Source organism: Nipponia nippon, unplaced genomic scaffold (assembly GCF_047370975.1).
Source record: "Nipponia nippon isolate SJK-2023a ecotype South Korea unplaced genomic scaffold, ASM4737097v1 scaffold_20, whole genome shotgun sequence".
In the NCBI taxonomy this organism is placed as follows: domain Eukaryota; kingdom Metazoa; phylum Chordata; class Aves; order Pelecaniformes; family Threskiornithidae; genus Nipponia; species Nipponia nippon.
In genome coordinates this window covers 230,133-243,573 of record NW_028262337.1, presented here as the reverse complement: position 1 = coordinate 243,573, position 13,441 = coordinate 230,133, and the positions used below count along the sequence as shown (strand labels likewise).

The window sequence follows — 13,441 nt, the reverse complement described above, 5'->3', positions numbered from 1 at the left end:
TATGATACTACAGGGCACTCTAAGGACTCTTGGCATAGCTTTGTGCATCGTTCTGAACTCAATCCCGTATGGCTTCTGCTCACTTATTAGTACAGTATGGAAATTAATAAGGAGACTGGCACTGGTAATACTTACTGGCTATTAAGGTCAGAATGACTTTTCACTGTCAAATATGTGTTTAAGAAGCACTTTGTGATGGGCTCCTGAGGTGAAATCTTGGATTATTTTGAATATTGCCAGTGGTATAAGGGCAGGTTTCCACCTAAAGTGTGTACTGGATGAGATGGAAATAAATGCCTCCAGTGTGTTTCTCTGGGCACATACCTTCTGGATGCTCCCACTGAAGGGTCTGAGGATCCCAGAATTCTTCTTCACAGAATCATAACTAGGGACTCCACCAATAAATATTTCAGAGCTGCACTTAATCTGTGTGAAAGCCCCCTGCAAGAAACATAAGAATAACATTTTATTAGAGTAGCTGGAACCATGCTTGTATCTTCAGATTAGCCTACATTATATGTTATAGCTTACTTTAATGCCTCTTTACTTCTGTTAATTGCATTTCATTGTACAATTCTCTCAAGGAAACCACTGTAGGACACTCTCTACTGACTGTGCTTCATCCTAATGAAAACCAGCTGAAAAATCTCAAGCATTTCAAAATGGAAGGGAGGAAGGAATACTAAAGGAAGAAAGAAAGAAAGGAGACTGACTCATTGTGATTTCTGACTGCACATCTAGCTCTATTTGCAATGACTTGAGGTACATTGATGTAAATCTGGAACCAGAATGAGGTTCATAAAGTTAAAATCAGAGCAAAGTCCATGCAACAGAGACTCAGTTAACATTTCCAACATCTAAAAAGATAATCCATAGCAAGTTACGGGGCTAAATGAAAGAAACATTGAGTTTGCATTAGTTACCAGAAGCAGTTGCTCAGGATACCTGATGGGACTAGTCAGGGTCCTGGCGTGAACTGAAAGCTGTTTAACAGCTAAGGACAGGATAACTCTGTAATTCCAGTCCTGAAGAAGCTCCTGTGATTTCTTTGTTGGCAGCTCCCAGCCAACCTCCTTCTGCAGCTGCACTGCAGCACTTAGAGAAAAAAAAAAATGGGAGTCTTCATCTTGACCCATCTATCTAAAGAAGTCTCAACTGCTCCGTTTGAATGTTTCCCACTCAATCTGTTTCTTGACAGACAACTGGAATTTCGATTTATTTACATTTTTCAAGAAAAGTCTAAGCATTAAATAGTTTTCCAGTTTGCAGAAAAACCTGCAGATTCTTCTGCTAACAGGATCTGGAGTCTGGTTTTCTGGCCACACTTTCCAGTAGCAAACAATAAAAGACATTTTCTAATCAGTTCTAGCCTCAGGTTCTTGTGATAAAAAAGTATCTCTGTGTAAGCATTTGAGTGTTTAGAGTGAATACTCTGCTCAGTACAGGCAAAATTTCACCTTATTACAAACTTGACTCACTATGACCTCTTGTTGAGGGAAAAATAAAATGCAAGCCACCGACTGTCTGAGTATTCCAGCCTTTACTCTGTCCTGAAAATTACTTTTGCAAGGAGAAGACAAAGAAACAATTCTCTTTTGGCATACCTTTCCAGCACAATATTCAGAGAGAGGTAAACAGGACTTTGTGCACATAATTTTCAATATCATCCTCCAGATGACGCATTTCATAGTGCACACATGGTTCAACAGACTTAGCCACAACCAGTAAGTACCAAGGAAAGAACACCAAGAACATGTATGAACAAAACACAAAAATGTGAATCCAGTTAGATGGCAAGACGAGGTAAGGTTGTGATTTCAGCTGCCTTTACAAAGATCCCTCTCCTCAGAGGGAAGACTTCATATGCAAATTTCTGGTTTTGGGCTTAAGAAAATATTGGTCTAACGTGTATACTTTTTTGAGCTTACAAGAGCTCTGAGAGCAGCCTGTGTAGTTTACCATGCAATCATTTCATAGTCTAACGGCTGTATTCATGACAAGCCATGCGGTATGCTCACCTCTGCCGTGCCTTCCACTGGCTTTTGGTTGTCCACTTGCAGGATACCATTCTTCGCTGTGCGAGACACTCGCAACTCATGCCATTGACCCAGACTGACAGGTTCTTCACTCCTGTTTAAAGGGGAAGAAAACTTTCAAGTATTTTATGCTTTTGCCTTTCTGATATTTTCAAATATTGTTGTGGTTTTAAAAAGTCACATCCTCTGGGATGATTTTCTAAATAAAAAATAAAAATAAATCACTGTGGTTCTTTCCTTATCAGGAAGTAACGTAATTTCTGAGCCCCATCAGCGAAGGAAATTAAGACCATGTTCCTACAGCAAATAACAAGTGTTCTACTTTTATTTATAAACAAAACATTTCTATAATCAGCATGCATTTCATCTACCTCCAAGTTAATTTTTCTGCTCAGTCATTTATAATGCATAAAGACAAATTTTTTTCTCAGCGTACATCCTCATTTCACAATGACATAAGCCTGGAGATAAAGCTTCCCACTTAATGGTCAGTCTAGTCCCACATTCTTCGGGCCTCGTTTAAAACAGAACTACTTTGTGTTGGCTTATCAGCTCTATTTATGCAGCCTTTTACAGTGACATCTACACACACACACACGTACACACACACACGCAGCCCAGCTGCTGTACATTAAGGGGAAGTAACTAAAATACGATCCTAAAGATGTGATGAGATCCTGGCTAGGAACAATAATTCCCAGTTGTGCAAAGTATTCACCAGTCTCAAAGGAAGCATTTTAAAACTGTTCTTAAAATCTTTGTTACTTCAGCACTAATATGAATAGCAGCCTGTATAAGGGGGCAAAACCACATTCCCCTTTACAAGTTCTACAGAACTTTGTATCTTGTTTTCAAATGTCATTTTACTACACTGGTTAAAGCATTTTATGTCTAAATGTTATCTTACAGCCTTTCCTCCAGAAGCAATGAAAACTTGTGTTTGATTCACTGGTCAAGCTGGAAAAATCAGAAACCATGTTATCTAGGACACCTGAAGACTTTCTAGCTTTCAATGAAAAAATACAAAATTGGTTTGGGTGAAATAATGTTTTGTATTTTCAGGCTACTTACATTTAAAAATGAAAAAAAGATACATTTCAAAATGAAAGAACTGAAAAAATTGATATTTGAAATAGTGAGTGAATAGTGATTCAAATGCTGATTAAAAAAAGGCATATAATTTTGATAATGTGAAAATAACAATTTCATTTTTTTCTTTTTTTTCTGAACAATCAACATGAGCTCTGAACTCTTTTTGTTGTATCTGTTTTGCTCCTCCATATTTTCTCAAAGCCCATTTTCATCTATTTTGACTATGCTGGCAATATTACTTTGACACTTGGTTCAAAGAACAGCCATAAAAAAATATCATCAAGCAATGCCATTCACTTATCCTTTTTCTTATGTAGTAGCATTTAGGGTTTAACTACCTTGGGTAAATCAATAGGTAACAGAATTTATTCACCTTGAAGAAGTCAATATATACATATAAAGGAACCAGATTAGTTTGGCTACCTAGTAAGTAGCAATACATACATTTTATTTCCTCTGCTGATTAGGTCATCAGCATGCTAACGCTCCTGCTCTGCTAGATGTAATTACAATTAGGGATGATTAAGCCTTGCAGAGTCATCACTTCAGAGTTGCAAGCCATTTCTTGGATTCAGAGGCTTTTTGAAGCCAGTATGAGTTTGGTAACGCTTTCTGCAGGCACTAGAACAATTCTGGCTCTTCTGGCTGTGGGGTTAAGGATTACTTTTCCTTGTGTAAACCAAACCTTAAAAAATACACCAAATGATTAAGATGTTGACCCTGAAAATGCCTGGCCAGTCCCACGGGACAACAAATTCTCCTCTGAGACATCTGGTAAACAGCTCAGCTTCTGCATCCGTCTGCCTGCTCGGCATCCCTGCTCCCTCCCAAGCCCCCTGCACACACCGTGCTGCTTCCATCCCAGGACATTTCAGGCAAAACCCAAGCTTCACCATCAGCTTTCCTACTGCTGCTGCTAACATACCTAAATGAGCTTGCCTCATCCTTAATTATAAAAACATTATAATTGTGTTCTGATTATATTATAATATTTAACAGCCTGATCCTATGAAAGAGATAGTCAGGATGACCAGAGTTATTCCCCTGTTTAAGACAAAGGTAGGCATGAAGCAGTATGATGAAGATCAAGGCAGACTTTTAGGTGGATATTGGCTAAGCAGGCACAAAAAACAGGGAATCTATTTATCTTATTTAATCACTTACAGAGCTCATGACAGGGTGCGAGTTGCACACGTTATCTAGAAAAAGGAGCTGAACAGGAGATCCTGACAACTTCCAAGAAAGTCTGCTGGTCTCGTGAGTCTCCCCCGTTACCCAGCTATCTCACCACACTCTTTCTCCCCAGTGCACATGAGCCAGGTGCTAGCTGGTGTCCTGCTCACTCTTCTGCTTTCCAATAAAAAGGGGCAGTTTCCACTCCCAGACATGTGCTTGTGGCTTTGGCCACATTTTACAAGCCTACATCTTGGTTAAACTTTAGTCCAAGGTGTTTTGAAGCACTACAATATTCTTGGGGGGAAAAAAAATGATGTCTACTTTAATGTCTTATGGTTGCCAGTAATAAGAATTAGAAGGCTGTAATCAGAGAAAGATTGAAGGCTGTTGTAAGAAGGGCCATTTTGGGTTGGAGCAAAGGTCTCCGACATTAGCTATTTCTGCCGCGTTTCAGCAAGAGAAAAGAACAGGGAAAGTATGAAGTGATTCTTCTCTTGATATATCCTCCCAGCTTCTGGCAACTTGTCATTTAGCAATTTCCTGAGTCCAAGGCTGCATCCGTACAATTGCGTTTGATCTCCCTCAATGGAGCTTTCTTGCAATTTGTCTGATTTTTTTTTTTAACCTATTCATAGTTCTGGCATCTGTGACATTCTGTGACAATTAGTTTCCACAACTTATTTATGTGCTGTCTGGAAAAAAAAAAAAGTCTTATTTTCTTTGTTTTCTATTTTTTGGTTTGCAGTTTCACTGGGCTCCTTCTAATTCTTCCATGTTGAAAAAATACAGAATAATCATTACTTACTTATCTCCATTTCATTCACAATTTAAAAACCTTTATCATACTTCCACCAAACTCTTTCTTTTCCAGGTTGAAGGGTCCTGCTATGTTTGTGGAAGCTGTTTCTTTCCTTCCCCTGGATATCAACACTACTCTTCTTTTTTAATTTTGGTAATTACTTAGTGACCAGAATGGCAGCAAGTTTTCAAGACAGGGTGCATTGTGGATTTTTGCAGAGGCATTGTTCCTTATTCCATTCCTAATAATTCTCTGCATTGTACTTCCATTTCTGTATTCCTCTCTAAGCAGTTAGCTGTTGCTTTCATTTTCACAGAACTATCCATCTTGTCTCCAGGATCTTTCTGTCTGACAACACTAACTGTATTGCCACAGCTGTGCACTGTCAGGGTTGTGCATTATTTTGCATTTGCTCCCTTGAAATTTCATCTCTCACTTTGTCATCTGAATGGGTTTGTTTGCTTGAGTCCTCATTCAGTGGAAAATCAGTACATTTCTCCTAATCACAGCATAGCCAAAATTCTTGTTGTCCATCCACAGGAAACGTATGGTATACAAGACTTGCAGGCAGTGTACGCATTTTGCATAAGCTTTATATAGATTATTTCTAAATATTAGGTCAGCCTGGTCAAACTGGCAGCCTCTTGGACTACGTCCAAGGTACTGAGTGCCTCTGTTCGGCCTGTTGCCTTTTCGTAAGAACCCAGAGAACAGCTGCCCAGAGACGGGGCACTCGGTTATAGAGAGAGAGAAAGAGTGCAGCCCTTTCTGAGGCATTTTATTGCTCGTGTCCTAAACATTAATTTTAGGATGCAATGAATCAATCTCAGAAGGTCTGTCTTTGTCTGGGAGCCTGGGTGACTCGTCTAAACCATATATTTATCTTTTAGTCTGCTTAAGCTATGTAAATTGGATATTAGCCTTAGATCCCCAAAAAAACAGCACTACAAGGAAAAAGGGAACCAGGAGGTGTATCTTCTTGTGACATCTCCAGCCCAGTACTTACTGCCTGAAACTGGAGACCGGGGAGGAGGATGCTCACAGAAGTGCCAATATTGTGCAATCCTGTGGCTAGAAAGTATATGCATAAAACATTTATAGATTCCCTAATTAGCTATAGTATAATGTTATGGAGGCAAGAATTTCTGTAATACCATACAAAAAAAAAAAGTAACATCTGCAGTAAGATGGTGGCATGACATGGTAACATTGATAATAAAAACTTATGTAGGAAGAAAATCCTGTCCCCTTGAATACAGTTCTAGTGTTTCTGTGTTTCCTTAGAAGAAGTAGGCACTCAAGACTGACAGGCTCCCATACATCATTATAAGCTATTACTCTTTCCAGCCCACTCCTCTCCTCGATCAGCACCATGGCACTGTTGGAAAGGAAACACAAGCAATGCTATTTACCTGATAACAGCCGTTCCTGAGCCACAGTCGAACCTGAACTCCACGTAACCAGCCACCATGTTAATGGAGAGGAAGTCCTTGCTGTCTGTGTCGTAGCTGTACAAAAGGACACCAGTCTCTAAATCTGGACGAAATGTCATCTCAAACTCCATGAACGAAAGGTAATTCTGTGGTTCCAAGGGCCAGGGTGTGCTAGCAAATGACCTTAAGGACTCGTTGAACTGAGGTATAGCCAAGGTGAGTGCTGGAAATCCAGAATACACAAGCAGGTCACTTGAGGCTCAAAGGTAAGGGAGCGACTTCTACCAACCATTGTCAGTTCCCTTTGTTAGGTACTTAAAGCTAATGTTAAGAAAAACAACCTAAAAATTTTGTCTTCCAAATTAAAAATATTTTTTTATTCTAGCTAACACTACTTCCCTCCTTAATTCCTTCCTTTTCCAGGGATGTATTTGTATTCTAAAGCTTTGTGCTCCTTTTCTTTAGTGATGCACCACACTGTTTTTCGAAGTAGCAAGCATGCACACAATGGGTAGTGGCATTAAAAGTTCTGCAGCACAGAAAATAATGCTGTATGTATTTGACTATTTATTTGTATCTCTGTGATTTCAGCAGGAAATTGATACTGGGTCCTTTACATTTCAGCACATACAACTGACGCTGGTTTTAGGAGAAAAATGGGGATTATTTTAGAGTTAATGTGCAGCTGTGGAGTAGTACATTATTTTAAACTTCTGAAAAGTAAGTTTGAGATCTTTAAGATCCTTAAGATCCTTTGAGACACTTAATTGTAGTTAGTTTTAATAAGCAAAGAGGTTTGGGAATCACTGATTATGTAGGAGCTGGATGTAGCCCCAAAGTGAATAGTGAGGGGGGGTTCACTATGTGATTTTAGAAAGATGAAGTAAGAAGTACTCTCTTCTGTCAGTGTAATAGCATAAGACCTCCTTGGAAGTCACTATGTGGAAAACACATTGAACACTAAATAACACATACAAAGAAATATAAGCAGCCCAGCATACTCTCACCTTCTTCGCAGTGATGACCTTTAAATCCAAGAGGGCAAAGGCAAATGTATGAATCTGCTTTGTTCGCAGTACAGGTACCACTGTTGATGCAGGATGCCTCATCACATATGCCACTGCTACACTCACCTAAACACAGAGCCAGAACATTAATTTATCAGAGAAGTTTGTCAAAGATTTATTTGGCTGTTGATCATTGCTACTAACCAATACAATTTGCTCTCCTGGTTAGATTCTTTCCCAGTTTGTTAAATGGTGTGCCATTTAGACAAGGTAACTTGATTTTTAGCATGTTTTTTAGTGCCAGACCAGCAAGAGACCTTAAAAAGAGCAAAAATTAGCTCTTACTAACAAACCATGACAGTTGTAGATTTCAATCATTCCCTGGATTACTCTTCCTCTGCTCTTGTTTGTATCTTTGTTTTCTCATAAAATAGAAATCTCTCTAGATTGTTTACAAGCACTGTGACTTGTTTAATTTCAATCACCTTAAGTGCTCCTTTGTTCACTGTAAATTCATGCCACAGTAAGCACAGAAGGTGTTAATCATCATCAACTAATCTTATTAACTAAAATGAGGTTGTCAGCCCTCTTGTCTGTACTAAAAGGGATCTATATCATCAGCGTATGGGCTTTCTAAGAAGCGTTTCTACTATGCTGGCACATCAACTAAAATAATGACATAATTTCTTCTTGCTGGAATTAAGCTGAAATTGTTGTAGAACAAATAATTTACTCATTTACATCTCTAAAACTGCTATCTATAAAGTTAGATTATGCAATGGTTAAATGTACATTGGATGAAGTTTTTGTTGATTTTATTTACTTTCTCCTTTATTTTAGTTTCTGATAAATAATTCTCCCCTTCTTGATAGTAACAGACTGATCTTATATATTAAGAAAGCCCAAATAAGACATTTGTGATGTACAAGTCTAGGCATGTCATTTGGAGGGGCAAACTGTTTATGACAAAGAACTGCACATTTATTTTGAGGCACATTGAAATATCACCTCTGATATGACACAAGTGTGGTGAGGCAGCTCTGATCATAAACACTGGAGAACAGTTTTGTTATCCGAAATGACCAAGAGAGGTCTTGAAAAACTACTGCAAGAAGGGGATATGCCCTTTTTGTTTTGTTTACATACAGCATTCTGATTGTAAAGACAGTTTCCAGACCAGGACTCTACAGATCTTCAGTAAGGTACTGGTGTTAGTACAGCGCCAGCTTTACAGTTTGATTTCCCATCCCATAGCCAGAAAGAACAGCATAGAAAAGTACGCAGATGTAAATGGCTGACGTGCTGGTTCATCCCGATCACTCTGCTGTCCACAGTAGAAAATAACCTTCTCTCACCAACTCAGGACAGAGGCAGTAATAACTCTCGGGTCATTTGGTACAACTCCCTGCCAGGCCAGACTTGTCTCTTATTGCACATCTACAAATCTCCTGCCAGGCCCATTTTTCATTGTAGAGAGGGAAGGTCTGAGTACAGCAGTCATAATGCAGGGCTCCAGGGCTAACCCAAGGAGCATGAGCAAAATATTCAAGTCCCCCAGGAGGGAACAAATTCTCCTTCTATGTGGAAGGGGACAAATTCTCCTTCTGTGTGGAAGGGGACAATTACCCCTTCAAAAGGCGGCCCCACACCCAGCTGTGGAAGCAGGGGTGCTCACAGTGCTCTTTCAACCCTCTTTTCCCCTTCTGGACTGCATTGTAATGGCCACGGTGAACCACAGCAGGACACGTATCTAGTCTCTGAGATCCCTCACATACTCATCAGTTATTGCTACAGTGACAGGAATGAGTAGCACTAGCTCTGTTTTATAGATGAGGAAACAGGCAAGACGTGGGTAAACAGGGATCTAGATGTATCAAGTCTGAGACATAAACAGAAAACTAAGACAACACTCATCTTTACTGCATCTGCTGCACTGTTAGTCAATGCTGGCAGTATGTTCAAACAGATCAAATAAACAAAGTCTTTGAGAAACAGAAAAGGACAAGTTTGATAACAATAATGGGACAAGTTGCAAGCTCACTGGTTTGAGGGACAGCTTGAACTGGAGCAGTCATGGTATTTAAGGACAGGCTGCTCTCACAATGCCTCAGTGAGTTGTCACAGCCTTCAGGCCAGCACAGGTGACTATACTGAAAAGGCAAACCACAGGTCTGATGGTTGCATCTGCTTGGGTGCAGTGGCAGATGAGGAAGGAGGGAAGCCACAGCGGTAGGACAAGGTCCTGCCGCGCCTTCTCTGAACCATGAGCGCTGCTTCCTCCATCAGTCCCTTATCTCACGGTCCAGCAGGACTTCTACTGCAGCTGGCAGAGATGGAGCAGGGGCAGGACGGACCCATCTCCTTCCCACCCTCAATTCTGCGGTCCATGTACCACAGCACCTCTGATTTATACACTCTGCCAATCGGAAACAAACAAAAGACTGGCTAGCAAAAACCATCCCTAAACCCTAGTAGAGTTCACTTGCAATTTATTTATTTTAAGCTAAACTTATATGGGATATTGTTTGCAAGTCTCTGCTGGTACAGTTTCATATAAGCATGTGCAGCCACAGAAGGATAGTAAGTCTCTGTCACTGTTTCGAGTCACACAGGGCAGAACCCAGCATTTATTTTCATTGATGTTGATTGTTAATGCAGTAGTTTGTGGAGCATTCATGGATGGGAATGAAGCTAGACGCAACCCAAAAGACAACAGAGATTAGGGCTCAGAGAACTTCAGCAGGGCTTTCATCTATCTATCTAAATTCCACAGATTCTCATTCTATCATGAAATTACTCTCTGCTTCCAAAGTCTTATTCTTTTCAGCATCTGTTTCTTGGGCTACTCTGTTCCCCCCTTGTACTGCACAGAAGTTTGGTCATGTTATCTAGAGAATACAGAGTGATTGTTAGGAAGTTTCTCATTAATCACTTCCTTCTTGGGATGTCAAATGCACAGCTAGAGAAGAGAAGAAAGATGACTTTGTGGCTGAAGCATCGCACGGAGAGTTCAGTGATATGGGATCTATTTCCTGCCTTTACCACTTGCTTTCTGACTTGGGTTTACACTTACTCTTAAACTGTTTAGACTGGGAGATCATTAAAGCAAGGATTTGGTTGCCCCTATCTTTTTTTCAAGTGCGCATTACATGGATGAAATAGAGATTAATAAATAAGACAGGACTAGTTAATTAACTTCCCTATTTCTCGATCTTTTAACCTGTGAAGAGGAGATAATGTTATAATGCCACTTCATAAAGCTGTTGAAAGAATTTACTCCATGGTATTTTTAAAACATACTGGAAATGAAAACAATGGCTGGTCGACAGGAAAGCCTATTTGCCTCAGCAGTAATGGGGTTTCATGGGGAAAAGCCCTTTGTAATGGTCACTTTGCACTGCACTGCTGTGGGTCTGAAAGATCCCTGCATTGCTCTGGACAAGTGCAATGATGCCTTTAGGCAAAAACCGTATTTTATTGTGTCCATAGTGTTTTAAATACAAACACAGCGTGCATACTATTGATTTCTGATGATATGACTGTCAGTCAGGAGCACAAAGAGGCATCCTGAGAGATGTTGGCAGAAATACTCGTGCAGACGTAATTATATCGGCAACACTGAGTTTCCTGTTTGCTCATGAGAACTGCTTTTATTATTGTGCTCCACAACTGCTTCCACAAGGGTTTTTGTTATACTACACTGATGTTTACTTGTACAATGTGATAAAAGTCTCCTACTACAGACGCAGCAAAAGCAATGTGCAAAGGAACAGAGAAATATCATGCCAAAAATAGACACCACACCTTCCATCTCTCAAACCTGGACCATTGCTCAATTTTTTTCAACAGGCAAAAAAAGTAACCCGTGGTTTATCACTGATTAAAGACCCCATACCATTACACTTACCGACATCAGCACCACTGAGAGCTTTTCCTAATGGCCAGGGTCTCATATCAATTATCTTTCCATTGATGCTGAGCGACTGAACGCAGCCCTGAAACCCACGGTTGGTGCCTGCGGCTCTGATCAGCCAGTACATGCTGGGGGCACCGCCAACGTAGAAGGGAGTCCGGAACGTAATTTTACTATATTGGCCCTGAAGGAAAAACAGAGGATGACATGATGTAGAACAGATATAACACAGGATAACTAATTAAGTCACACTGCGTATAATCAATTTTTTTCCTCCACAAAGAATTGTGTCAGGGGATATGCAGGTTGCTCACTGGTAATTTCTTTCCATTAGTCATTCCTCTGCTCAGTCTATCACTTTAAATGTTAGTTTTGCACCCACATCCATCATGATAACGTGGACTTTAATGCAAAATAAAAAGCTTAAAAGTCACTATGTTCTGAGGAGGGATTGTGATCTGTCTTTTGCTGCAATTTCTTCCTTTACTTTTGACAAAATTGTTTGTCTTCTAAATTCTAAGCCCCGTGGGACACAGACCAATGGGATAAGCACTCAGCAAGTGCTTAGTGTTGAATAATAACAAAATGACAAAAAACAACAGTAAAAACCAAGACAAGGCATAAACTGACACAACTACAACTTCAGTGGGGTTCTGCTCACTTTGACAGCACTAAATTTACTCCCCATCTTTTTTTTGGTGTTAACCTGCCTATAGAAACATACACATAGAAGTTTACTAACACTGCTATACTGCACAGGAAGGAACAAAAAAAAAAAAAACAAAAAAACTAAACAGAACTTTTTGGACCATTGAATCAAACTCCGTGCTATTGTGGGCAATGGAGTCATAATTCGTTCCATAAATTGATCAAAATATATGCCTTTCACCTCCTACTCAAAGGCTGTTTCAAAACCTCACTGCCCTTTAGAAGAAAACATACAAAATTCCCACATTTATTCATGGCCAGTTTTTACCAATGTCTCCTTCTGCGAGCAATGACCTTTAGCCTAAAAGCTCTCTGGGTTTTTCACCCCTGCCCTGCCTCCCTGGAATTTATAACAATAAATTATATCTCCATAGCCTATATTTTGCCAGGCTAAATAAGCCAAGGTTATTGAGTCTATGGGTGTTCACTGCACAGTGCACTGCAGAAATGCATCAAATGGATCTCAGGTTCAGCAGGAAAATAATAATTCCGGTGGAGCCTGTGGCTAAAGAGAGTTCAGATGTCCACAGGGTTTCATGGTGGGCATATGGCAGGGATGTGGGCATACAGCTCTCCAGCCTGTCTTCAACCACTTGCCATCGTCCATCGCCTTTGATGCTCCTGCCCTCCTTGGTCTGTCAAGCTCCACTTCTCTTGTGGGCACTCTGTAAGACTGCTCAAGTCAAAATTAACCAGGTCAGAAAAGACTACCACTCTGCTGACACTAATCCAGGTCATTCTAACTAGGAAGGGCTGAGGAAGATTCACTGGAGCAACAATACTACAGGAGCAAGAAGTTCTGGTGGAGAACAGCACCTGGAGCAATAAACCTTTTTTTCTGATACAGCTGCAGCTAGAAAAATGTGTGTCCACTGTCAAGCTCTTCTTGTAATACACTCTGTGGACCATAACCCTCCTACTAGCCCTTTCTTGTTCCTTCTTCAACTTCATCTTTCTTGGCTATGGGTGATCATAGCCATGTGTAGCCAGATGCAGTCTTACCAAAGTGCTGCGCAATGGCATTAGTCTTTACTGGACATATCTCTCCTGATTCACATTTGCCTTTTGCATGGCCTCATAGCATTGGTAACACATAGCGACACGTGACAGACATTGAAATCCTTTCCTTTGTCATTTCCAGCTGATGAAAATGTGCAGCATTTTTTTCGCTTCAGTGCCTGCACATGAAAGTGTAAAGTAATCATAGAATCATATAATCATAGAAAGGTTTGGGTTGGAAGGGACCTTAAAGATCATCTAGTTCCAACCCCCCTGCC

At 40.2% G+C, this 13,441-nt stretch overlaps 1 protein-coding gene across 5 annotated transcripts in view; it reads right to left on the bottom strand.

Annotated features, from left to right (window-relative positions):
- EGFLAM (EGF like, fibronectin type III and laminin G domains) overlaps positions 1–13,441 on the bottom strand; it is a 238,561-nt gene that overhangs the window by 12,932 nt on the left and 212,188 nt on the right. For all 5 annotated transcript variants that reach the window (XM_087759725.1, XM_087759726.1, XM_087759729.1 and 2 more), the window contains 5 exons: positions 11,451–11,640; positions 7,544–7,669; positions 6,516–6,759; positions 2,019–2,130; positions 325–441 (listed from right to left, as the gene is read on the bottom strand). In XM_087759725.1, coding sequence (XP_087615851.1) covers positions 325–441; positions 2,019–2,130; positions 6,516–6,759; positions 7,544–7,669; positions 11,451–11,640 — 789 coding nt within the window. The remainder of the gene's footprint in view (positions 1–324; positions 442–2,018; positions 2,131–6,515; positions 6,760–7,543; positions 7,670–11,450; positions 11,641–13,441) is intronic.